At 38.5% G+C, this 27687-nt stretch overlaps 1 protein-coding gene and 1 long non-coding RNA gene across 2 annotated transcripts; both read left to right on the plus strand.

Annotated features, from left to right (window-relative positions):
• Positions 1–7191: 7191 nt before the first annotated feature.
• LOC143861736 (uncharacterized) lies at positions 7192–10971 on the plus strand. Its single transcript, XR_013240006.1, has 2 exons — positions 7192–7640; positions 10579–10971. It is a non-coding gene; the product is annotated as an uncharacterized LOC143861736 (long non-coding RNA).
• An 11690-nt stretch (positions 10972–22661) lies between these two features.
• LOC143861163 (WRKY transcription factor 71-like) lies at positions 22662–25280 on the plus strand. The gene is made up of 3 exons (XM_077372091.1): positions 22662–23145; positions 23703–23846; positions 24772–25280. The coding sequence occupies exons 1-3, from the start codon at positions 22721–22723 to the stop codon at positions 25121–25123; spliced, it is 921 nt and encodes a 306-aa protein (XP_077228206.1). The 5' UTR covers positions 22662–22720; the 3' UTR covers positions 25124–25280.
• The last annotated feature ends 2407 nt before the right edge of the window (positions 25281–27687 follow it).

The following is a 27687-nucleotide window of genomic DNA, read 5'->3' on the forward strand; positions in this document are numbered from 1 at the left end:
GAATCAAAGCTCTAAACCTTAGTTTTCGTACTCCTTCTCTTACACATGGAATGTTTGCTCAGGGCGAGACTAATACCGTGTGTCTCAACAATCTTATGGAAATCAAAACTTTCCCTTTCACATTGATCATAGAAAGTGACTTTTGCTAGTCGTCCTAAATTGATGTTACATCGACCATTATTTGCTTATGTATTTGAGCGATGATTTGATATATGCCCATTGCTTCATGATCCATCATATCTGGATCTTGATTTTGAGATCAAGATGGCATGGGGAAATCGGTTGGCTTTTTGTGATAGGTCCATGGATACCATTAGGAGATAATTGTCAAGGAAAAAGTGAGGTCCCTTGACAAAGAGGTTGAGAAGTTCATCTCCAATATCTAAAGAACTATGGGTTAGAAGCTCAAGGATAGAGAACCCACAAAAGGGTTTCGTGAGAGAACAATGTACATCCACGGTCAAAAAGTCCATGTGTAGTATGTTTCTGTGATACAATGTGATGGAATCCTTTAAGTGTTAAATTACAGGAAAAATGACCAAAAATCCCTTGGCAAAATCCATGTTATCCAACAAAACCGTCTAATTCTCTCACTTCTAAATACATTTTCCTCCAATTTTGTTCCTTTTAAACACTTTAACTTCACTAATTAGAGTTTGAATTTTAAATTGTTGGAAATATGATTTAAATAATTGCTCACTATAAGTTTTTGGTGAATGTGATGGATTTGGTTAGGCATTATCTACAATGTAACGGGATTTACTTTACAGACTTAGATAAGGGGTTTTTGTAGTTTCTCTCCGAATTATTCCTCTCTTTAAATGTGTGTTTTTATTAGACCTGGCAAACGCGACCCGTGCCCCCGGGTCGAACCGATCCACCCGTAAATTTGCAGTCACGGGTCTGAGTTTTAGTGACCCATCAAAACTGACCTACGGGTGACCCAACCCGCAAAAACACGGGTTGGGTCGGGTCAATCCGCGGGTCATTTGGCTTTTTTAAGGGTGGTGATTTTGTCATGCTAATCTATTTTTTTAAAGGTTTGATGCCTGAATAGGTTATGGCTGGCACCATAGAATATAAATAGGTTGTGGCTGGCACCATACGTTGATCCCAACCCTCCGATCTGAATGTTAGAGGGTTGATCACTTGATCCTAACCCTCTATAGATCGGAGGGTTAGGATCAACCTATTGAAATGATTTTTGGGGCACAACCTATTTAGGCTGTGGGCCATCTAATGGACGGTTTGGATCATCCCACGGTGCCAGCCATACCGTCCTCATCAAAATCCAGTGATAACATTTCCCAAAATAAACGACTGTTTGAATTTGGGGGCGACCCGTGGGTTGACCCAGCCCGCCTGCGGGCCGCGCGGGTCACCTAAATTCTGACCCGCAAAAATGTAGGTCATTTCCTGACCCGACCCATGTGACATGCACCGGCATCACCCGCGGGTTGACCCGGCCGGCCTGGCCCACCTGCTTGCCAGGTCTAGTTTTTATTTACTACATTAAAAAACACCTACTATAAGCCAGCATTATTCATGTGAAGAATACATGCTTTATGAATAAATTTGTTAGAGGCCAAAATAAAGAAAAAGCTTAAAAGTGCGAGGAGTTTAATAGCTATCAAGAATTTTACATTTATAAGGTCCTTAATAGCTATAGAAAACCTACCATTCCTGGCCCTTGCTATTATTGCAGGGCTATGTTTGTCAACCATAGAAGATTATTCCATGGAATATGCGTGGGCTGCCAAACTATGTGAGGGGCTGGGATGGAAGGAAGGAGAGAGAGAGAGAGAGAGGGGGGGGGGGGGGTTGCTCCAAAACTCTTTTTTAAGTGGTGTTTTTAAAGAAGAAAAAACCATGTTTCATTGGTTTGCCATCTAGTACTCCGTTTCAAGCTTCTACATTAAAAGAAACTCCTTTTTTTTTTTCTGAGAAAAATGCCTCCAATGGATTAAACAGGTTTTTTGCCAGCTTTCCAACTTTACCCCCTCTGTATTTCTTAAATGACAAAATTTTAAACGCATTTTTCTTGTATCCGTTTTCTTCGCTACATTTTTTTGAACCAATACCAAATTAGACTTGAATTTCTCCCATCCCATTTTTTTGCCTAATCACGTTTTGCCAACTGTGCTCCCGCCCATCTATCACAACTAGCCCCACAAATATTCCATGGAATATTTTTCACGGTGGCCAAACATGGCCTAAAAGTTCAATTGGTTACATTCATGGCAGAACAATAAACCTCACCCATAAAATCAAAATTTGCCTCTAGACTAAGTACCAAACCATTCATAGCAACACGAATAAATCTCACATTTGAAATCTAAATTTGCTCCTAGACTAAGCACGAACACATTCATGCCAAAACATTAACATGTGTGTCTTATGCCAGAGTACTTTTAATGACAACGAGCTCGTCTGGTGCCCTTCTAATAACGGATCTTTCTTAATTAAGACGACGTAGAACTTGATTGGGGATGCTGCAGAGCCAAAGGATTAGGCTAAGGCTGTATGTGAATTCATTCCTACCAAAATAAGTACCTTCATGTAGAGGTTGATGCATAAGCTATTCCGGTAGATGCCAGAGTTCAAGATGAACACACAGCTTTTGCATCTAAGTGCAATTGTTGTGATGAAAGTAGTATTGAAGATATAAATCATCTCTTTATAGAAAGCAATTTGGAAAGTGAACTGTGGAGGTACTTTTCTAATGTCCTTAACATTTCTTTTTTCATCCTCAGTCTTTAGAAGGAAGGCTCTTACAATGGTTCAGAATTTCCAAAGACACTAATTCTCTTTTTAAGTTCATTATTAGAATTCTTCATTCCATATTGCTGTGGGAAATTTGGAAGGAGAGGTGCAATCAAAGGATGGAAAATGATTATTGTAATGTAACTCACATCGGATGACATGGGGTGCATTAATGCACCACTTAGCTAAAGAGTTCAAACCAATTAGAAGATGTAGCTTATTGGAAAGCTCGGCTCTAACACGGCTGGGAATAGAAGAAAGCATCACCCATGATACAAAAAAATCATGAAGGTGATATGGTGCAAGCCGCCTACTAATTGATATAAGCTTAATGTTGATGGGGGCATCTAAAGAGAACCTTGGTTTGGCTGGAGGAGGAGGTGTTGTTAGATATTATTTTGGCAAGGTTGTTTTTGCTTTTGCTCATTACTACGGTGTACCTTCAAATATGGTAGCTGAAACTAGAGCCAAATATGGTAGCTGAAACTAGAGCCTCAGTAGATGAAGCTGAGATATTGTAAAACTTTAAGCCTCACCAATATTTGGGTTGAATCTGATGACCAAGTCTTGGTTAAGCTCATTAAAATGAACAATAGGTATCCGTGGTCTATATAGTATTTTCTCAAATATATACTGTCTCTCGTTTCTAGTATGAACTGCTTCATATCTAACGAGTATAGAGAAGGCAATTTGTGCTGCAGATTTCATATCTAACGAGTATAGAGAAGGCAATTTGTGCTGCAGATTCATTGGCTAATCATGCTTGTTCTACTAGACTTAACGATACTTGTTGGAACTGGTTGGAGCTCTCAAAAGATACGAGGGGGGGGGGGCTGTTAGACATGATCAGCTCAGCATTCCTAATGTTCGAGTTAGTATCTGTGTGGTGGTTTTTTAGTATTCTGTATGGGTTTTAGAGGCAAGGTGACATGTCCTACTCTTGCACTTTTTTTATTTCTATCAATAAAATTTCAGGTGCGGCCGGGTTCCTAGATAAATTCGGGGTTAAAGAAAAACATAGAACAAGTGCTTCCTAAGCCAAATGAGGTTAAAAATTGTCCCAACAATAAATGCAAGAACTGGTAAAACATTATGAAACGAGTAAGAGTTCAATTGGTTATATTTTACCCAACCACACCCATTCGAACAACCACAATTTAGTATAAAACAATCAAAACCATCAACTTTTTTGAGACACAAACCTTGACCAAAGAAGCTAAAATCAATTCACATTTCTCTGAAGGGTTTAAACTGTAAGATATCGATCACAAACCCATCACAACCCCCCCAACCCGCATGCAACAACCATTCTTACTCTTCCCCCATGCCATTGAAGGCTAAGTTTTGATTCCCAAGACTCCGATTTTGACCCAGCCCACCCGGGTCCGGATTTATAGGTTTTGGGTCGGGAGTCGTTCCAACGGCCCAAACAACAGGGTTTCAACTCTCGATAGCCTGGTTAAAAATTTAGAGAAAATTGGGGGGTTTTGCAGGGGAGGAAATGATGGGTAAAATAATAGAAAATTGTTAACTTGTAAAACGAGATGAAGAGGAAATGGAGGTGAGGGAGGACATTAGAAGTGGCCACAGCAACAAAGGTAGAAGAAACAGAGGGCGGAGATGAGGATTATAACTTCTAAAACAGAGAGTATTTTGAATAGGATGTCATCGAGGAATGAGCGGTGAAATTCCAAGTGTTTCCATCGAAACGCGGTGTTTCTGAATCTCCATGGCCAGCCCCATGAATTCTTTCCCTTCTTAAACCAACGTACTCCCATGGCAAAAATGGAGAGAGAGAAAGAGAGAGGGTTTGTTTTTTTAATGGGCTGGAGAAGGGTTATCTTGTATTTTTTTTGTATGGGTTGGAGTCTTGGAGAGTTGCTTATAAAGAAGATAAATGGCCTATTTAGGTTTCTTAACAGGGAAGTTTTCGTTGGCGGACGGAGAGAGGTAATGTTTACGCGTTCTTCGTTGTATTTCCAGGGAGGAAAATTCGAATATGGAATTGAAAAATATAAGCCAGCTGGATTGGGGATTTGGGAATCCCATCAATTCATAGATGGTTTCGTAGTCAAACTGAAAAAACGGGACGTGTCTAGTTTTTTAGAAATGATTCGAATAATAGCTTCCAAAGATGCCCGAATGCCCAATTTGCAAAGAAGATTGAAAGAGAAAATTGTTTCTAGTCTGCCGACCAGAGATCATTCTCTAGTCAGGTGACCAAAAACACTTTATTTTTTGTTGTGATCTAAAGAATTCATTTGATAGGCCCCATCATAGATAGGGTGTCCACAAAAAATCAGCTTCACAAGATCATCTTAACCCTTTCATTTATGAAGCTAAAAACTGGACAGATTTGTGCCGATTTATAGCCGTCCATTTTAAGCTCCACAAATCACAAGGCTGGGATGATCCTACATAGCTGATTTTTTGTGGACACCCTCTCTATGTTAGGGCCCATCAAATGAATGCTTTGCATCACCCAAATAAGGTGGGACCCATGTTTTTTGGTCCCCGGACTAGAAAATTATCTCTAGTCGGCAGACTAGAAACACTTTTCTCTAAATAAAAATAATGTTAAATTTAAACAAGGTCTAATTTTGGTGGCGTCGAAAGAGATCAACTAATCATATATGCAAACAACGAACATTTTTTGCAAGTATCCCAAAACGCGTAGGACTATCGATTGTGTCTTTAGGAAAGATCCTTTTAAGAAGCGCATCTTTTACAATTTGCTTTCGGCATTCTTTTTCTCACTTCAGTGCTTGGTTCTTTTGTTGTTGTTACCCATCCTATGTTTTTTTTTTGGAAGTAGGCATTTTAATAGAAAGAAAGAAATTTTTCTGATGGGTAAGCTGGGGTTTGGCAAGGACCCTACTGCTTTACTAGACAAGGAGATAAGATGTTAGATTTATGGTATGAGGCACCATCCCTAACTTGGAACACGAGAGAGCGAGATCCAGACAATCGGAACACTAAACTTCAGAGTTCAAACGGCTCGATACCCTAATATAATCAGCTAACTTGATAGGAGCATGTTGGGGATGGGAGAGATCCACCCATTCCTTCTTTTTTTTGAATCTGTTGTATCCTCTCTCTAGAGGTGGAGTTCTCTCTATTTAATAGATCATTTCCTGCTCCTGCTCGGAGTGAAGGTCATCTGTCTGGCCTATATGGAATTTCGTTTATATTGTTACATTGAATTAGCCAAAAAAGGAGTTTCTAGCCTTTCTTTGATGGGGGTCGGGGTACTACGATTCTTGACACATGTCATGCTAGATTTGAAGGGCAGTTCTTTGGAACCTAGAAAGAAAGAATTGCAAAAGAGGTTGAAGGTTTGGGCATTATGTGGGTTTCCTATGTGATGTGAGACCCTGTTCCTAGCTGGTATTAGTCGTATGACTTGTCAAGATCCTATGCTGTGCCTGTCCATGTCATCATTGGGGCCCACGATGTGACCAATTTGTTACCCCTGATCTCTGTAGCCACTTGCCACTTTGTAATGAATAGATTTGAGCTTCATACACGGGATTAGGATCCAAAGAAGGCTTCGATCAGGAAGTGATCCGTCTAGCATCGGATGGAATGGTTAGATCGACTCATAGGGTTAGGATCAACCTATAGAAATGATTTTTGGGGCATAACCTATTTAGGCTGTGGCCCATCTAATGGATGGTTTGGATCATCCTATGGTGTGGGCGATACTGTACTTTTTAATAATATGAGAGTGCGATTATCAAAATACGGTAGTGGTGATATCATTTCCCATTATTAGAAAGTTAAAAAAATAAAATGAGGGCGTGGCTATCAGAATTAGGGGACCTGGAATAAATTGATGAAAGCTTCCTTAAAAATTACCTTTCTTCCCAAATACACACATCTTTGTATCGATCAAAACATCTTAAAACTTTAAACTGTTTAAAACTTTTGTGGACTCATCAAAGCAATGATATTCAGCGTAAAACTCGAACAAGAACACTTCCGAGTTCCGACAAAGACATTGTCACCAAGATCTAGCTTGATTAAAACCCAATGAGCTTGTAATCCTCTACCAATGCTTCCTAAACTAGTACAACCTTTAAGGGTACTAGTGAAACCAAACTGATCAGGAACAACACCACAATAAAACATCATTCGGAAGTAACTAAAAGCATCCAACTCAAACCCAGAAAATATCCACTGATCATAGTATTCCAAAGAGAACGCATCTGGTTGGGATATTTCCTCGAAACTTGGGTCCATCTAGAGCACATGTTTACCAAAGCTGTTGGTAAGAAATGTTGGGTATATAATATAACCCATATTCTAATATAAGCCCAGTAAGATAATGGACTGGTATAGTAGGCCCATATGGGCTAGAGTCCATTTACCCGTCATTAACCCTATTTTATCTCTATTTATAGGAGCTGGAGGTAACAAACTAGATACATAGGGTGTAATGCTTCAAGCAACATTGCTTGATTCAACAAGAAACAGATGTCGGTGATTCTGCCGGAGATGTGGAGGAGATAACAACACTTTCTGTGGAAATCCAAATTTTGAGACAAACCTATTTTCTTCGGAGGGTGAAACTTCGTAAACGGGCTGCCAGTGCCACGAATCCCCAAACCAGGGCCCAAGTCATTAAGATGGGTTTTAACGATCAGAATGAAGCTCACCTGAAAACAATCATAACATTCCAGAAACTCTCAAACTCTTCAAAAATACATTCCAGAAACTCTCTCTCTTTCTCTCTCTTAGCTTTTCTTTTTCTTCAAAGATTCAACGTAGTTATTTTGGGTTTCACCTAACGCCGATCCCCGACCCTCTCTACTAAATCCGACAGCAGTAAAATCCGAGCATCACCGGGGATACGACGAGGATGGGTTTCATTTAGGGTTAGTTTTATTTTGAATCAGATATGTATGTCATGGGCCTTAGTTTCATTTTTTAGATCTTATTTACATGCTTGAATGCTCTTTTTCTTTTTTTTTCTTGCTTGGATCCTTTGGTAAACTATTCATTTTTTTTTATGGTGTGATTCAATGGGAAGCAGTTCAGAGATTTCTATTTGGTTCGAAATCCTGTGCTTCCTAAGGCTGGATTCATCCACCATATTGCATTTTTTTTGTGAAATTTTGCTTCGAATATGCAGTTCGTGTTTTAGTGGTTTGTGTGCATTTGTTTACTCATCTGCATGCTTGTTCTTTTCTCCATTCTGAACCTTTTTTGATTTCTCTCCAACCTGTAGAAAAATAAAAAATTATCATGGGGTTAGGGGGACCCCTACCAGTATATTGATTAAAGAAAGATGTTACAATAGAAAGAAGAAGACGACGCCCCAATCCTTTGAACAATGGCTAAGGAAGGGGGCAGAACAAACAAGGACATAATACCCTTGATATCAAAACTAAAACAAGCACAACAAGAGAGAATACACGTGAACTCTAGAGCCGGGCCCCATTTTAGCCCCTAAGGATCAAAGACTTCTTTCATCCTCTGGCTAAGTTTCCTTGCTCTCATGCTCTTCCTCAGCTTCTCAATCTTTGGGGGTTTAGAAGTCCTTTGATGGGGGATTTCTTTTTTCTTCTGTTGGGGCGGTCTTCTTCACCATCTTCTTGTTTCTTCTTTTGTTCATTTTCTGCTTTTTCATCAGAAATCTGATTTTCTGTATCATCGCTCCTTGCCTCATCGAGGTCCTCTGCTCTTTTCAACTCCCTGATTTCATCAGGATTTACGGATAAGGTTCCATCGTGAATCAAATTGATGGGCTGGTGTAAAATACTTATGCATTCCCTTACTGGGGGGTTTGTAATATGCCGAGTCATCCTCCCATTTTTTTCCAAGACATAGCTTTGCGTGGCAGCAGTTCTTATCTCTTCTCCGACTGATGGGGATCTTTCACTTTGGTCCTGGTGATCTTCATCAACTGCAGAGTCAGTTCCTTGTTCCTCATAATCCTCCGTATGATCTTCCCATTTTTTTGGTAGTATTGGATTGCTGCAATTCAAATCTGTATCTTGTATACTTTCAGTTGAATTTGCAACTGGTTGCTATGCATCAGTGTCCTCCCCTAAATACATAGGCATGGCAGTTTGGACCATATCTCTATTGAACCTACAAGGATTCCATTTTGTTATTGTTGGCTTTGTTTTGAATGGCCCCTTTTGTTATCGCTGGATCTCTTCCATGAGCTATGCCCGAGAGCCGATTGTTTGCGTTGATTTCTTCGTTATTATATTTTGTATGTTGTTGGATTCAGCTCAGCAATGTTAATTAGAAATCTGTCTACAATTTGCATTATAGTTCTCTATCCAATGTTGCAGTCTCTGCAGCTTCTATTTTAATATTCAATGAACTTCCCATGTTTTCAGGCAATGCCATCAAGCCTTGCTATCTCCATCACTGTACAATTGCGTTAAGGTAAAATAAGTTGATATCCTCTCAACCAGTAAAAGAAAAGCCAAACTTGTTTATTTTCAAATAGTTAAAGAATGCCATGGGCCTCTATTCAATGAACTTTGCATGTTTTTAAGCAATGCTCTGAATGCCCTGATTGGGCCGGCCTGCCCTGACCATGAGTCAGGGCCTAATAAACCTCAACCCAAGCTCGCCCTGAATGCCCTGATTGGGCCCGGCCGGGTCGAGCTGGCCCTGATTGAGCCTAGTGAATATATATCTATTCAACATAGTTTCAGTCTTTCAGAGCAGTGGCAGAGCCACGATTTATACGTAGGGGGGGCAGGCTTCAAATTTTGAAGGGGGCTGGGCCCAATTGAGTTGGGCCTATTAAGGAGTTTGGCCCAACTCAAGAGGGGCAACTGCCCCCCTTATGGTACATGTAGCTCCGTCCCTGTTTCAGAGGACTTGCTAGCATGGTTTTAAATTTCGACCGAAATCTGAAATTTTGGTGAGGAACGAAACGAAATGGTACCGAAACCAAAATTCCCGAAATTTCGAATAAATTAATACTTTTTTATTCCGTTAAAGAATTTTGATCTAAATTTCTTCCTAAAAATGGGATTTTGTGCGGCAATACCAAGCAACCGTTTCTCCCAAAAACTTTTTTGGGATCAAACCACCTTCCAGGACTGCATCAAGGTGCCTGCATGTTTCTTTATCTGAACCAAGGAAAATGGGTACTATTCCAGACCATAGGAAGGTTTGCTCCAGGGGCGATGCCACTTGTAAGGAAAGGGGGGCAATTGCCCCCCTTATTTTTTGGAAAAAATATATATATACCTTTAATTTTTTAATATATTTTTATACTTGCCCCTTTTTAAAAAATATGCCTCCCTTTCCAATATCCCTAAGATAGAAAATAAGTTTAAAATTTTAATGTTACTATTTTTATCTCCCTTCTTTGTGCAAAATTTACTATAATTTTTGCCCCCTTGTGCAAAATTTTAGATAGAAATTTTTTCTATCTTAATTTTAAGATAGATAAAAAATTACTATAATTTTTGCCCCCCTTGTGCAAAATTTCTGGCATCGCCTCTGGTTTGCTCTACTGGAAAATTAGTTGAAAACGATATGGATAATCAGAATTTGGGCAAGGATCTACAATACTCAGCAGCAAAATGAGGGCTATACCCAATAGAGCCTTGAATGAGAATGTGTCTCTTGCCATTTTATCTGACCAACACTTCTTAGACTCTTGCCGTTCTAAAGATAAAAATATGAGCATGACCATGTCAGCTGACCGCGAATCATCATTTAACATAGTTATCAAATGGTTATCAACTTATCATTGTGCAACCGTTTTCATGAATTTTCCACCATCTATGAACATTTTTTCCCCATAAAAAAAAACATTTTATGCTATTTTTCTTTCAGTGCAGTCAATTCCTTCATCAATGAAGAGGAGGAAAACTCGAGGACGCGACCAGGTCTGAGCAATGAAGAAGATGAGGAATGACAGTCCTACGTCACGTCTAGGCAAAGGAGAAGAAACAAAATCAGCGGGATTGAAACCCATCATGAAAAATCTTCGGGTTTTAAGTCTTCGTAATGGCCGGGTCTTTCTGGTTTGCTTGAAATTTTAGTTGCAAGGCAAGCTCTTTCAATTATTTCTGGTAGTGGATTTTTAGACTAGGCGAGTTTTGTCCTCGTGTTCTTCTTGTTTTAATAAATTTTGGTATGCCTCGGGGCCTCTTCATTCCAGACTTAGTTTTATTTTAAATAAAATATATTTCCATAAAAAATAATAAGAACTTGTTCACTATAAAATCCTATCACCTTAAAGAAGAGATTTTACACCCTCCCCCTCCCCTCCTCTCTCTCTCTCTCTCTCTCTCTCTCTCTCTCTCTCTCTCCAATGGCATTGTAAAGTTGAAATTCTTGACCCTTAACAGTTAGACACTATGGCAGGAAATCCATATCCATTCAGATCTAATGTAAAAGTAGGACCCCTCTTAGATTAAATAGAAACAAAGATAATCAACTACTATCTCTCTGATACATGCCAAACTACCATGAAAGTGTGTCGTTGAACAAGTCCCTTTTTCTTCAACTTCTATTTTCACCGACTATGTGTAGCCCATTAGTAGGGTCAATAGTTCACCATTTAGGCCGTCACATTTAGCAACAAACGAATCTTTAACCCAACAAATGCTCTCCCAACCAAGCTAGGTAGTCTCCCATCACTATGCTCACCAACAAACTTGGACTTTGATTCCTCAAATCTCGCTCATTAAAGCGCTTTCACACTACGAAAACTGTTGATACCAGCATGCTGTGTCTCACACCTGCGCATCGACGACTCGGATAGTTCGTTCAGTCCCAGCAAGTGGAGGGTTTGCCATTAAATCTTTTTCTTTTGGATTAGATTTTGGTACTAGTAGAAAGGTTTTGAATTACCTATTAAATGAGCCCAAGATCACGCAATTTGACGAGGTTATGGATGAAACTCTCACGAGATGATTTAGTTGCTCCTTGTGTTATCTCTATATTGTATTATTGATCGACAAGCCTTTTTTTTTTTTTTTTGGTATGGTAGCAAATTTCATTTCAAAAGGAGATGACCAAGAAAGTCATCCCCAAAATATTGACAGACAGTCTTGCATCAATCTTTAAAATTATTTTGCTCCAATGCGACAAAACCTCGTCTAGTTAAGAAGATTTTTGGCAGATTTCTCAACAAGGACAAACTCCATCAACTCAAATTTTCTAACAGAAGAAGTCGACACTGCTAGTAGGAACATTTTCATAAAATGATGAAACAACACGTGGATAACAAGCACCATCTCAATAGAGGGTTGCCTAACCAAAGACATGATTGAGTTTCACTATACTGATGAACTGTTCGTCAATGCAAAAATCCAATCCCTTCAAAAGGGTATGAATATGTGTGAAAATTAATTACTAGGAGTCAGTGTTAAGAAAAGTAATCTAGCATTCTCAAAAAGTAGAGACTAGAGAATTATAACAGTATATAAGTCCTAGCTTTTGAGCAAGTTGAATCAAGATAATTCTTAGTCATTTATGTATACAAGTCCTATCTTTTGAGCAAGTTGAATCAAGGTATTTCTTAGTCATTTTTGTTCATATTTTAGGTTCCTGTACAATCAGTGCTCTAATAACTGGCTGTATTTTATATAGGGTATTAGAGAGTTAATTATCAGATATGTGTTGTCCATCACCACCTAACTGAATGCCACTTTCTTGGTACAACTTTATAACTTTGTCATGCCCATGTTGTTGTTGTTGTTTTTTTTTTTTTTGAAAAATGACATGATATATTCATAACATGAAATATACATGGGGACTAGTAGTCCCTCTATCGATTACATAGTATGATGATCCTGGAGCATACTCCTGAATCCCAAAAGAGGAAACAAAAAAGAAGAAATAAAAAGACTGCATATAAGCTAGCTTCATCCAGCCACACCATAGGACACTTTCAAAATCAGAACAACCTCAAATAACAATTCTACCATCGATCCTGCACTGAACTTCTCAGAAACAACTTTCCAGAAAGCACCATAAAATCTCCACAACAAGCATACTGACAAAGAACCCAAGGAATTTTTATGTCTTGAAGTACATCAAGAACCTAAAGCATTTTTTCCCTTACCTTGTCATGCCCATGTTTCTGGTTGATTAAGTTTTATACCGTTTGTCTAACATGAAAAAAATCGGGTGACCTATTACCATTGTCAGATTCCCATCTGGTGCTGCATCTACTACCATTGGCGTGTATTGCCATCATTGTCAAACCAGAGTCAATGGCTACTGCGACCGCTAGAACATATTCCACTAAAGAGACCAGAGAACGTTTCTTATGTACCTATGTACAAGATGCACTTTGAACACCATTAATATTCACTTGTATTTATTTTGAACAGCATTGGTGTTCATTTATATGTACTTTGAATAATGTTTTCTCGTAATAGAAATAAGGAAGTAAAAATTATCAACATAGGAACACCACTGACTCATCATTCGAGCAATCAGATATAAGAGATTATAAATTTATGGAGCCTCAGTTATGAGAGCCCTACCTGTAAGTCTAGTATTTCCAACGGAAAATATGCACTCCTCTTTATTTACGTCTCTCTAATTAGCCATTAAAGGTGTTTACAAATTCCTAAAAGCTACCCACAGTCAATCAGAAAAGTGTTTAAGACAGTGCAGGAATTGAGCCTTAGCTCAATAAGTCAATGGTCATGGAGGTTAAATCCGGGCTCACCTATCAAAAAGAGGCACATGGTGCCTCACTAAAACAAGGAAGTGCATACATCAGTTCCCAGTCTGCATATCATTTTCCTTTTCTATTTATTACTTAGACTAGATGTACCAAAAGTAAAGTGGCCTTAGACTTCCTTTTTCTCCTCCAGCCCACAGATTCAATAAATGTGTACGAAGATCTCCACTGCTTGCCCAAAGGGCTCTATCATGGATGCCCAGCGACCTAAAAAATCAAGCTGATGTTATGGCCCTAATCATTGGTGAAAAGATATTTACCCGAAAGACAACTTTATCTGAAGGACTCCAACCGTCACGTTAAGGGCCCATATTTCTTCATCACTTTTCACCGGATTTGTTTCTTTGATATAAGGGTAAAGTAGCAGAAATCATGGTTGAATTGGGTCAAGATGAACTTAGGTGGTATATCATGACCCTAAACAAAGTTGGCTATTAGCAAAATTACTAACTCTTGGAATGTTGGCTGATTCCTTCTAGCAGACATTCCGCTCTGTCTCTCTTCCAAAATGCCAGCCTAATAAACCAATGACGTACACTCAAGAGCTTTATCTATACTTAAGATCTTATACTTACGACATTCCCTGTAATGTATTTTGTTCATATGTAATAAATTCTTTGGTAGGGTGGGGTTAAAAATCAAAACGTTTCTTTGGAGGGGGGATACTATTTTACCAATAGATTCATCTCTAGCAATTTGAAGAGAGTTTATATAAAATCTTCTAATGGTTATGTACCTAAGGAATGCTCTCTCCTAAGGCTTGAGCAAATGCGCTATAAAAAGTACGAAAATGATACTAAGATTTTGATCCCTGACTTTTGTAGTTATGAATCTCACAATTGAATTTGACTATTGATTTGATTCTATTGATAAATCAAATCAATGACCCGAACCTATCAGTAATCAGTAATAAGCGAGGGTTTCTTTATTCATATTGGTACCGGTTTGGACCACACCCGAATTTTTTAAGAACGAATCAAAAGTTTTTTATAGAACCCCGGGATTCTGAAAATCTAGTATCGACAGTCCTAGCCCTTTGCCTCTGCTTCCGCTGGGCAAGAATTTTTCGAGTTCTATTAGCAGGATAAGGGATTCCGAGTCTTTTGTTGATCAGGCGACACCCGGATTTGAACTGGGGAGAAAGGATTTGCAGTCCAGACATATGGCGCCTATTAAGAACATTGCTTACCCAGGCGTGTCTTTCTACTTTCTAGTAGGGCTGCAACTCGAGCCGGGTTTTACCCGACCCGCATCGACCCAACCCGAAAATAGCCTGGGTCGGGTTTAGGTTTCATGGGTTTCGGGTTGAGCCGGGTTGAGCATTCAAAAGCCCGCATGAATCTCGGGTCGAGCCGGGTTTGAAGGGGCCCGACCCGACCCGACCCGAGTTTCATAAGTTATAGTATGTACATTTTTTTCTATTGTTAGTTAAAGTTAAAGGGATAATTACATTTACACCCCCTCTAGTTTTTGAGACATCCACTTCCACCCCTATAGTTTAAAACGTGACAAATACACCCTTGTAGTTTCAATTTGTTTAAGGTAGGCCCCCTCAGCTGAAGGTTCGTCCATAGATTGAAGGGTTAGGATAATCCGATGGAGCTGATTTTTTGGGCACACCCTATCTATGTCAGGACCCATCAAATGAACGCTTTGGATCATCCAAACAATGTGGGCCCACATTATTTGGATGATTTTTTGGTAGTGTTTGGATTCGGGTAGAGGCCCACATTATTTGGATGATCCAAAGCGTTCATTTGATGGGTCCTGACATAGATATGGTGTGCCCAAAAAATCAGCTCCATCGGATCATCCTAACCCTTCAATCTATGGACGAACCTTCAGCTCAGGGGGCAAACCTTAAACAAATTGAAACTACATGGGTGTATTTGTCACGTTTTAAACTATATGGGTGGAAGTGGATGTGTCAGAAACTAGAGGGGGTGTAAATGTAATTATCCCAAAGTTAAAAGTGAAAACCCACGCACCCACTGTTACTGTATGTGAGTGTAATTTCTGCTTCTATGAGTTGAGTTGATTCAAGTGTTTGATTCAGCATTGTTTGATTGTAATTACAACATTGTTTGATTACAGCAATGTTTGATTCAAGTGTGATGTGAGTGTAATTACATCATTGTTTGATTCAAGTGTAATGTGAGTGTAATTTCTGCTTCTATGAGTTGAGTTGCCTTGCCGAACAAGAGTTTTCCTTAAAAATTTGCGTCAACGTGAAAAAACCCGACCAGACCTGAACCGACCCGAGATTTATCATGGGTAGGGCCGGGTTTGGGAATCGTGGGTTTTTCGAAAAAAAACCCGACCCGACCCGACCCGAGATATTTCTCGGGTAGGGTTGGGTTCTCCAAAACCCGACCCGCCCGACCCGAGTTGCAGCCCTACTTTCTAGCATCTAACCATGCTGTAGACCCTACGCCCACCCTTGGATGGATCATTGGCCACCTTTTGGACAATCAAACCATCTATCTGGAAAACAACTTACAAATGGACGATTAAGAGCAAATACAAGCAATGGCCCAACCCGCAACCAGCCAAATGGCTCAATTGGTGCAGATTTTCGAGGTGCAGTAATATATAGTAGGGCCTACCTAAGGCCACAAGTATGATGAAGATCGGGCACTGATTGTCGGTACAGGGCCAGGCAAAGGAACTCTAATCAATGTAAGAAAGCGCCAAGAGAAAGCCCAAAATTAAAAGTTTTTTCACACTAGAATGTAGGACTCGAATCACATCTCTCTATCCTTTTTACATTTAGGCCTTGTTCGTTTTGGATTTTGAGAACTGATTTTAAGTCTAAAATTGATTGTGGGGCTCAAAATTGTATTTACATTTGATAATCAGTTTTGTACACAAAACCAATTCTCAAAATCCAAAATGAACATGCACTATAGGAATCAGACTGTAGAGTCATAGTCACACGAAATGTTCTGTTCCATCTTTCTAATTGCCAATCACTTTCATTGGTAGTCTTATCTTCCCTGTTCCGTCCATTATTTTATTGGGTTTGGTAGTCTGGTTAAGAGATGGAAGGGACAGATGCGGATGGAATTGCTTCTGCCTCTACCAAGACTTGAAAACCAGATTTAAATCAATTCAATAGCATTATTTTCTTGCTTTTGCAAAGCCAAAAGGCCCACGGTGCATATGTAATTCACAACTTTCTCAACCACACCCACCAACAAAAAAAGGTGATAAAGACTACCTCCGAATTCTCCATTCCACCGCCAATTCATAAGAGCTCCTGTATTGTTCAAATGTTGAATTCATCTCTTCTTAAAAATCTCAAGTCTCTCTCCTCCTCCTCCTCCTGTCGGACCTGTCTCTCTCTATCTTTCATATATGACAAATTAATCCTTTGTTTTGATAGATACACCACTTCTTTATTTAGACTTTCTCTAGATCTCCTTTGTTGTTGCATTCCCGGCACCAGAAGAAAATTTTGGAAACAAACAAAGAGGTGTATCTATCAGAGCACTGTGACATAAACCTCAGCTCCAAACTATATAATCATCATTTTTCTAAAATGCCATTTTTATCCCTCTTATCTCCTCAAATGACAACTCAAGAATTCCGATGGTAAACACAATTATCTTTATTTTTAGGGTTTTGGTAACCATTTTGGGGGAAGCAATTTCACAGCTCACTTTTGCATGAGAGAATTGCCACCTCATATGAGTACTAAATGAATAAGACAAAATTTGCTAAAAATTGAGCTCGTGTGGCTGTTCTCTCATGCAAAAGTCATCCACCTTGCTTTTGTCGATTGACCCATAATAACGAAATTACCATCATTTGAAACCTGCTCATGTGTATGTATCTTTCCGTTGATAGCAATCATTGGAAACCCACCAAACAAATCTAGTGTGAACTCACTACAGAGTGGGTTTGGATAGTTTATGCATGTATGGCTTTGTTTATGCTGTGATCCTTCACCTAATGACCTTGAAGTAGAAGTGAAAGTAAAGAAAAATCATTGGGAATGAAACCGATCGATACCAATGTGTAGTGAAAGTCAAAAAAATACATTGGGAATGATACCGATACCAATGTGTTTGATGGGATCTATAACAATCTTTACATGTGTCAAGAACATATTGGATTGTTTACCAACCCATTTCTCATAGATTTTCTATTTTAAATAGGGGGGTTGGGGAGCACACGTCATTTGTTGTCATTGGTATTATCTAAGAGGAAGTTTTTGTGTTGGATCAAATATCAAGGGCGGTACCCCTACCGTATTGTTGTAAGGCCTTACACCATATAAAATCTCGTTTTACACAGTTAAAATTGTGTACATTTTGTATAGTTAATTAGAAGCTTTTGCGTGTTTGTAATTATCATTTAGCGAACACAATCACATAGCAGCGAATGAAATGAAGGAACACATCTACAGACGACTTACAAATGTGTTGTAGGTTTTTGGGGTTTAACATGAGGAAATGGACACTTCATTTTTCGATTCAATTCATTCTAACAAGGTTTTTAAGTTTTGTTATATTAGATGTTATGTACTAAAAATACTCCCTATGTTTAGCCCGTATGTAAAGAGAAAGATATTTTTTGGGGAGTGATAAATCGACCTGTATATATCTTAAATTGATCCCTTTTAACGGAAAACGTTAGGGCTGTGAGTTGTACACTTGTAAGGTGTTTAATGGCAGATGAAAACTTAATTCACACGCCCTAATGTTTCCTGTTAAATGGGGTCGATTTATCACTGCCCTATTTTTGTTTTACTATATATAGCAAAATATATTCAAATCTAGGATAGTCGCCCGCGGACTTTTTAGACAATGTGTGAGTCTCATCCAATTAAATAAGAGCCGTGTCTGTCCCACACGAGTCTCATCCAATTCGCCGACGAACTTTTTGACAACCAATTGTGAGTACAAAACTGATTGTGACACTCAAAATTATGTTTAGTTTTGAGTCCAATAATCCCTTCTTGGACTCGCAACGTAATTTTGAGTCCAACAATCAGTTTTGGACTCATAATCGGTTGTTAAAATCTAAAAGGAATAGGACCTCAAAGTTGGATCCAAATGATCCATTGAATTGTTTGGATCCATTGAAATTGACAAGCCTACTAATACGTATACTTCTCGAGAGAAATAATATAAAAGTTCGTTAGAGAAGATGACATTAAATATAGCTGAAGTGGGGTTTATGCCTAACCCTCTCTCTTCTAGTGTGTTAGAGTTAGGGTTAGGGTTAGGGATAGGGTTAGGTTCTTTTTAACTTTTTAAATAGAAAATTGAATTGAGTGACCAAACAGACTTGCACTATCACTTTTTTTCTCTTTTTTGGGGAGGCTGCTTCCAAGTCTCACCACAATTAATGTATCAACTTGCTTCTATAAAGGAGAGAAAAGTGTGAGATGAAAATCAAACTAATAAAGTTTTGCAGACCAGGTCAAGTCCTCTTTCTCTCTCTGATTTATTTCTTCTTATAGTAATCAAACCATGCCCCTTTGAAATCTGCCATCATACATGGTCTCAACTGAACTTGACTTGGTGGGGATACTTGGATATTAGAGGCTTGGGATTGAGTCAACCTGTACAATATAAAAAACTATATAATTCCATCAGTTTAGTTATCCATGAAATCGTTTTTGTCGCTTTTCTATCTTTCTTTCCTTTTCTTTTCTACTCGTGCCATGAGACAAGACAAAAAGATAAGTAAATAAACCAATGAAGAAGAGGAAGGGTTGGATTTGATCCACTGTTTTAGTGGTTAGAAGTTAGAACATGTCCAAATACTGTTTATCCCGCCCAAAACCATCCTATCTTCCATTTCACTTTTGAAGCTACATGGAATTTGACATTTTATACTTACTAGGGGAATAGTAAAGAACAAAACAATGTGAAAAATTCATAAAAACCACTTTTTACAAACTCATGAAGAAAGTTAGTTTTTACCTGGGGTCAAGACCGCTGGTTACTGGTGAGATTGCCTACGGCTACAAATTTATTGTCAAATATTTTAATTATCAATCGACAGTTATTTTTTACCTGCCATATTTTGTGACCCCTCGTAAATGTATGCCATTAAAGATGAACTTTCTTGTGGTATTTACCTTTGTAGGTCAAGTTTTGTCACGAGCTCTCCCTCTAAATTTGTAGGATGACTATGAAAATTAAGCCGAAATGAACCCACATCCTCGTGGTTGCAACACAAAGTGCTTCTATTTAAGATACAGCCGTAACCCCAAACGCTTATCTAAGGCACGGGTTCGACCTCATGTGGGATGTGAGCATGCCCATTCATGTGCACGTGTGTATAGGTGCCAACATGACACCCTTAAGAGACCTCGATCATCTTCACCTGGCATACATGGATGTATGTGAGGAGTACTAAATTGGAGGGTTAGGATCATCCGAACCCTCACCCTCTGTTATGTGCAGATTTCTATATTGTACCGTCAATTTTAAACCTCCATAAATTGGAGGGTTAGGATCATCCAATGGAGAAGATATTTTGGGGTACATCTTATATACATTAGGGCCCAACAAATGAACGGTTTGGATCACCCAATTGATGTGGGCCTAGGCTGCACCCTCATACATGACCGGCCATCATATAATCTCCCTCTCTGAAAGATGTCTCTCAAGGGATCTGAGACCTTTCAATTAAATGGAGTGCAAATATTAGATTCTGCGTGTGTCCTATTAGTACACTTTGATTTAGGAATCACAGGTGAAAAAATCATCTCCATAGGATGATCCTAACCCTCTAATATGTAGACAAATTACATTTAGAAATATCTATAGATTGAAGAGTTAGGATCATCCAATGGAGATGATTTTATGGGCAAGGGCGCAACAAATCAACGGTTTGGATTGTGAGGAAAATGCCGACTATTTAGGATTCTACTGATGGTATTTAAGAGAATGATTTATTTCAAAAGCAATGCCAGCCTATTAGTTTTAGAGTCAAGAGGAGATGGACGATTTTTTTTGCCGATGTATTAATTGTAGTTTTAGAAAGGAAAGCCAGCAAGGCACATTATGGCCAATAGAGTCCCGAAAGGTTAGACTTCCTCATTTTTTTCCCCAAAAATTAAGGGGGGCAATTGTCCCCCTTCCCTTTCATGTGCCATCGCTCCTGTTCACCTGGCATACATGGAAAAGAAAAACTCCATTCAAAACACATTTTACTTTTTCTCCTGGTTTTTAGCTATTTCTCATCTGCTCCTATTTCATGCCCTCACAAGTCTCTTCTTCTCCACCCTCCTTACACCTCCTATTGAAATTCCACGGACGTAAAAATGCAAAGGATGAATGCAGAGATGAATAATGAGGAGAGAGCTCGGAGACAATTTCAATGATCTCTCAAAATGGGCTACAGTGGCAAAGGGTTTTCTCCTTGACATTGTCAAACATGGCCTAAAGGTGAAAAAAAAAAAAAAACAATACAAGATTCGAATTCAACACCTTCTATTTAGTGCAATTAAAACAAGCTTTACAACTATGTGTTGCATATTTCATGTGTATAGAATCTTTGTACATCAAGAGGAAATGTCCTCTAGAGTTTTAATAGCTTCACATTTACTTGTCCGGGATGAGTCGATTCAACCCACTATTATGGGTGGAGTCCAGTTTGAGTTTTGTAAGTATGCATACGTATTCACATGTGTGTATACATTTTGGACCTCTTTCTCGGGCAATTTGGCTTTTGTGGAACGGTCCACATATGTCCATTTCATTAAGGCTCCTCCTCCCATGCATAGACCTAACAAAAAAACCTGCCCTCTTAGATGGATAGAGACGTATGAAAGGCCAAAATGGCATACTCACCATAGAAGCTCTAACAAAGTCAACAATCTCATGCTCTTTTTATAATCTGCCACACAAAAAGTCGTACCACTCAAGCAATCTCCCATGTTAACAACACAAGAGATTCGACACCGTCAGCCATTCAAAACATTTCTTAATATTCGATCGATCTTCTATTCTTTAAATCTATTTAAGTATATCTCCCACTATACTAAACCATGTATTAATACTAAATTAATCTCGTAGACATTTGTTTTTTTCCTCTGTCTAATCATATTCCCCATTCTATTTTGTATTTTGAGTGTCCTAATGGGGAAGATGGGTGATCTACTAACCTAATTGCCAAAAAAATAGTCTCATTGACATGCCTTGGTTTGTTTAACAAATAATTAAGAATACCAGATAAGTGGTGATGTGGGACCCGCCGGTTTTAATAAGAGTGATGGGAATCATGGAAAACAACAGAGAATAAGTATATATCTAGTGTAAAATACGGTTTTAGAGCGATTTTATCAGATATTGATCTAACGATTGTCAGGTAAGCCGACCATATGACGGGGTGGTGGTCCCATGGCTTGACAAGCATGTGATTAAGTATATAAAGGATTGTGCACCATAACTTAATTATTGGAACGGCCATTTCACATAAGATCAGTTAGGTTTCAACCATATATACGGAGTCGAAATTGTTGAATCTAGGATAGGATATGATACATTAGACTTGTTCACTTTCTCACCTACAGTATTTGAAATGTGGTCCTAGTTTTAGATAAATTCCTAATAGTATAATATAGCTAACTAGAAGTCATATTAGAAATTAGGTTAAAATATGACCTTTAAATTGTAGAATTTTCAGGAGTAGGTCCAGATGTCCAAAAACCCAATAGTAAAAAAGAAAGAAAGTAAGTCTGATGGCATCTGAGCCATCAATGGTCAAGTACGTTCGGAGTTTTCCTTGAAAATGACGATACAAAACACTAGAAAATCCATTTTTCCATGAAGAAATTCTGAATTGTTTTCCTACGCGCGTCCAAACAACCCCATACCCCCATACAAAATCTATACTTGTATTCATAAATTAGATACCCATATCAATGTTATACGCCAAATCTGACCAATCACCAAAATGCCGACCAATTTTTTTTCTAATTTTTGTTGGTTTATGACATCGATGGCCATCAGCAATCTAAACATGGCCATGACAGTGAAAGTCTCCCACGTGCCAAGGGAAAAACGGTCAATTGAGATTGCCCTAGGGACACGTGTCGTCAAGATCTTCATAATTCCAATACCAAGCCTTTGAAATGCTGACCACGATCAAGACACGTAACTGGCTATTGCCGGTGGTCTCTGCTGACTCAGCATCCTTGCTTTTGAGACTACAAAGACTATTCAAAGGCAAAGAAACCAAAGACCTCTCTCACAATAAAGCCATTCTTTCTCTCTTTCTCCTTAGCTTTTCTCTCTTCATTTTTTACCTATGTCTGAAAAAGAAGAACCTTGTCACCAAAACCCTAACTATGGAAATCCCAACATGGGTGTCTCTAATTTCACCTTCCCTATCTCAAACCACCACTCATTATATAACCAGTTGCCTTCTTATAGAGGCTTTGATCCATCCTATATTAGTTTAACAGATTGTCTAAATGGATCTATGGACTATGGGGTCATGGCAAGAGCATTTGACATGTCGTGTTCTTCGTCGGAAGTAATAAATTCCGGCGAGGCCGGGCCGGTAGGGAACATGTTGGTTGAGTCTCCGGCGCATGGTGGAAATCCCGCGACACCGAATTCTTCGATCTCTTGGTCGTCCACTGAAGCTGTAGGCGAAGAAGATTCGGGGCGGAGAAAAAAAGATCAGCAGACTAAAGGATCTGAGGATGGGGTAGAGAAGTCTAAAAAAGTGTAGGTTAATTTGGTTCTTTGATTTTGAATTATGTCATCAAATGTTTTAATAATTGAGATATTAAAGCCTTTCTTTTCTCCTTTATGTTCTCATAAAGCTTACTTTAGTTAAAAGAAAAGATTAGTCAATACTTTTTGTCTTCGTTTGTTTCTAATGCTTTAGTGAAATGGAACAGATTCTGCTTTAGACACGTTTTCTACCTTTTGTTTATGAAAAATTTCCCTTTATGCCAAACATGGGGCTAAAATTTTTTATTCTTATCATCAGCTTCTTTGAAGTAAATGTCGCCATGATACTGGTTATGGTATTATAGCAGTAGAATTAGATCTGTATAGAAGAAAACCCTAATTTGTAAAGTAGAAAACCCTTTCATATTACATGATGGTGGTTACTGTGATGATCTTGTTTGGTGAAATAGCAGAAAACCCTAATTTGCATAAGTGAATTTGAATACGAGCATTTTGCGAATTGAAGAAATTTCAAGTGATCTGCCCTCTTCTTAGTTTGTAGTAAGTGGGTTTTGCTAATGATAGCCTTTTCTGGTGAAAATCATTAGGAACAAACCGAGGAAGAAAGGAGAGAAACGGCAAAGGGAGCCTCGTTTTGCTTTTATGACTGAGAGCGAGGTAGATCATCTGGAAGATGGATACAGGTGGAGAAAATATGGCCAAAAGGCAGTCAAGAACAGCCCTTATCCAAGGTTTGTTTGTTGAATTTTTAAACAAAATATGTGCTGACTTGGTGTTTTAACTTTTAAGTCCATTATCTATCTGAAGAAACATTACTTAATCTCTAAATTATAAAATTTAGACCTCAATTTAAGATATTGTGGCTTACATGTTCATGATTCTAGGTCAAATGTTTATACAATCTATTGTTTGAGATATTTTAATTCTTTTGAATAATTTCCTATTCCCTTGAAATTGATAATTGCACTATCGCAACAAACAGTTCTACTTCATTTGGCAAGCTTACTGCCCTCTGGATGAGACCAAATCAGTCCTTATGTGCAAGTAAAGATTATTTTAATTCAATTTAATTTGTAAATGGGACATTAAAGTCTCTTTGGAAACCATTAACTATATTATTTCTAAGACTATAATAACCATTCTTTGTAAGTAATCATGTTTAACTTCAAAATCATTTGTATATAAGATGGGACATTGAAGTCTCTTTGAAAGCCCTTACCTATATTATTTCTAAGTCTGTAATAACCATTATTTACACATAATCATGTTTAACTTCTAAATCATTTGCACATAAGATTTTACACTTACTTTTTTGAGCTATCCAAAGAGGCCCTACCTCTTTAGACGCTACTAAAAATGGCCATTATTTGAAAACAAGATTATTAAATGTAAATATTATTTGCAACTGGGACATTTAGGTCACGTTAATTGGATGCCATTAAATTAGATAGTTTTGAATCTTTCATAACCATTATTTGCTGATATGATTATATATGTAAATAGGGCTACATTCATATAAGATCATATGCAAACAATTTTTAGGGTTATCCAAATTATTGATAACCTCTCTCAATGTATCTTCTTCCTATAAAATTATTTCACAGGAATTTGTAAAATATGGAGAGTTTTCATGACAGTTAATTGCCGCCATTGCAGAAGCTATTATCGGTGCACGAGCCAGAAATGTTCAGTGAAGAAGCGTGTGGAGAGATCGTTTGAAGATCCGAAAATCGTGATTACAACATATGAAGGCCAACATACCCATCAGTGCCCAGCCACACTTAGAGGGAATGGTGCAGGACTTTTGGCGCCATCAATGGGAATGTCGCGGCAGTTGATGCCCAATTTCCACCAAGAACTAATGATGCAGTTCCCTCAAACAAATATTCAAAGTGACACTACCTCCATGTACCGGCAAAATCTAAGCCCTCTCGATCAGCAACTCCAACTTCATGACTATGGCCTTCTGCAAGATGTCGTTCCCTCCTTCTTCCACAGACAACCATGACATTGGTCGCTCTCTCTCTCTCTCTCTCGCTCTCTCGTTGTACATGTATTTAATTTTATATATATGAACCATTAGTAGTATGTGATATCTTGAGCATTAACTTCATCTTTCGGACTTATAAAGCCTAAACCTTCTTCTTGTTCTTGCAAAAAATATATATGCCAATTACTTTGAGAAAAGGCCAATGGTACTAGTGCCATATAAGAGAAAGGCTATCTAATAGAGCCTTTCAAAATGGGAAATGGTCATTCGTGATAAAGCATATGGATTGATAGTAGTACTACGGATGGAGGCTAGGTCTGCATGTTTTTGCTACAAGTGCAATTAATGTTTTGGTTGTTTGATGGAAATGGAGGTACTGTTCAGAGATGGATAGGTTTGGAGATATCTTGACGGCCTAGATTTTTGTTTGGCAAGGAGGACTCTTGGGGAGAAGCAGGGGTGGATTTCTGAGTCTCTAGTATTATTATGAGAAAGGAAACTATAGCCTCATGCTCATGGTATAGGAGCTAGTAGTGCCTCTCTCTCTCTCTCTCTCTCTCTATATATATATATATATATATATATATATATATATATATGTATGTATGTATGTATGTATGTATGTATGTGTGTAGGCTACTGGCATTGGCACTACTATGTTTTAATAATTGCTCAAACTCACCTTAAGTAGATTTTGCATATCATGGGTGTTCTTCTCATCAAAGCTATCAGAGTTACTGGGGAGTTGGTCTTTGGTCCCTCGGAGAAGAAAGGGTAAAATCTTATGGCATGTGATTCTATTAACCACAATATGAAGGATCAAATTCTTATAAAAGATTCAAGTACAGGGTGTTAAGAAGACAATTGAAATCTCCTTTTCTTATAGATTAAGTGTTAAAGTATAAAAGATTAAATAACGCCATCTCCAATGGCTTAAGCTTTTGGAGTAATTGGTAGCTTCACATGGTATCAGAGCAAATTGCCTCGGTTCAAAACTCCTTGATATTAAAACAATACACATGTAATGGTCAACCCAAAAGAGAGGCCACATGTGCCACGTGTAGGCCAACCCTAAAAAGAGGGGCCACATGTGATGGGAGTGTTAAAGTATAAAATATTAAATAACACCATCTCCAATGGCTTAAGTTCTTCGAGTAATTGGTTGTTTGACACAGTACCATTGAAGATGGCATTATTTAATTTTTTATACTTTAACATTAAGATTCTAGCTCTAACCATTGCTTGGGTCCGAGCATTGCCTAGCTTCCGTTTTGTTTCAGTGCGGATCTCTGGCAAGGACGGTCATAGGTGTGTAATAATAGGGAGTTGAGGCCGGTGATGTCACAAGATTGGGAACCCCCTTGTAGTGGTTATCTTAAGGTGAACTTTGATGGTTCAAGCTCGGGAATCCCAAGCCAGTAGGGGTATGAGGTCTTCTAAGAAATGAGAAGCGAGATACGTTATGTGTGTTCTCAGGAGCAATTGGGATCGCAGAATCCGACAAGGTAGAGATTAGAGCGGGGCATCAAGGATTAAAGTTGACGATGGATCACAACATTCCTAATAAGGTGATAGTGGAAGGTGATTCCTTAAGTGTCATAAGATTGTTGAAGGGAAGTGTCTCACACCCTTGGAGGTTTGCAAGATGGATTGATGAGATCTCGGATTGGTGGAGGGATTGTCAATCTCATTTCATCTCGTGAGAAGATTAGCTAATAATGAGACCGCCAGCTTAGCAAGGGAGGGTGCATCTAGAGAGGAGTTGAAAGTTTTTGAATACCTCCCCCTTAATTTGTTGTTGGCTTTTTTTTTTCTTGTACTTTGTATTATCTTGATCATCTTCTCACTGGGTTTTCTGTTCTTTCTTTCATTATTAATTTAATTCATTGTCATTCAAAGAAAAAAAAGAGCCTTTGACGGCCGTGTATAAAATAATATACAATATGAGTTATTGCAATTATCAAAACATGGCAGTGCCAATATTAGTAGCCTAATAATATACAATATGAGTTTTTCATCTCTGAACAAGACTGCATAAACGTGTTCGCTAGGCATCCGGGTAGCGTGAGTGCACACCCCCCAGAGCAGAGTTGTTGAATCTTGGAGACATACACCAGAAGACCCAATCTGCACCATGATTCATCGTATCTGGGGGCGATACTTGTCTCAAGTAGCGAATTAAGATTCATGTCATAACTCATCGATAAGTTTCTCTCACCATCAATTGATTGCAGTTTTATTTTTACAGATCAGATTTCACGGTACATAATCGGATTCTGCATATTACAATATTGTCATCTGATTCATCTTCAGATTCGAAATTTCCCTACATCCCAAACAACATGTCTGTGTAGATAGGGAGTGTTTGTGTGTAGGTACTAGGTAGGGAAAATCATGCTAGAAACGACTTGCAGTATGTGATCTGGATCACACGATGATAAGAAGAGTGCAGCAAATCTTATCACTCGGTGAGAAGTCAAAAGAAAGTGGCGCCCCACTTTCGTGACCATCTAATAATGATCAAAAGGTGATAATTTAAAGGAGCTTGCCTGTGAATGATTTACTGATCCTTAGAACTCTAG

Source organism: Tasmannia lanceolata, unplaced genomic scaffold (assembly GCF_043159265.1).
Source record: "Tasmannia lanceolata isolate RefF3 unplaced genomic scaffold, GAP_Taslan_0.1 ptg000037l, whole genome shotgun sequence".
Classification (NCBI taxonomy): Eukaryota; Viridiplantae; Streptophyta; class Magnoliopsida; order Canellales; family Winteraceae; genus Tasmannia; species Tasmannia lanceolata.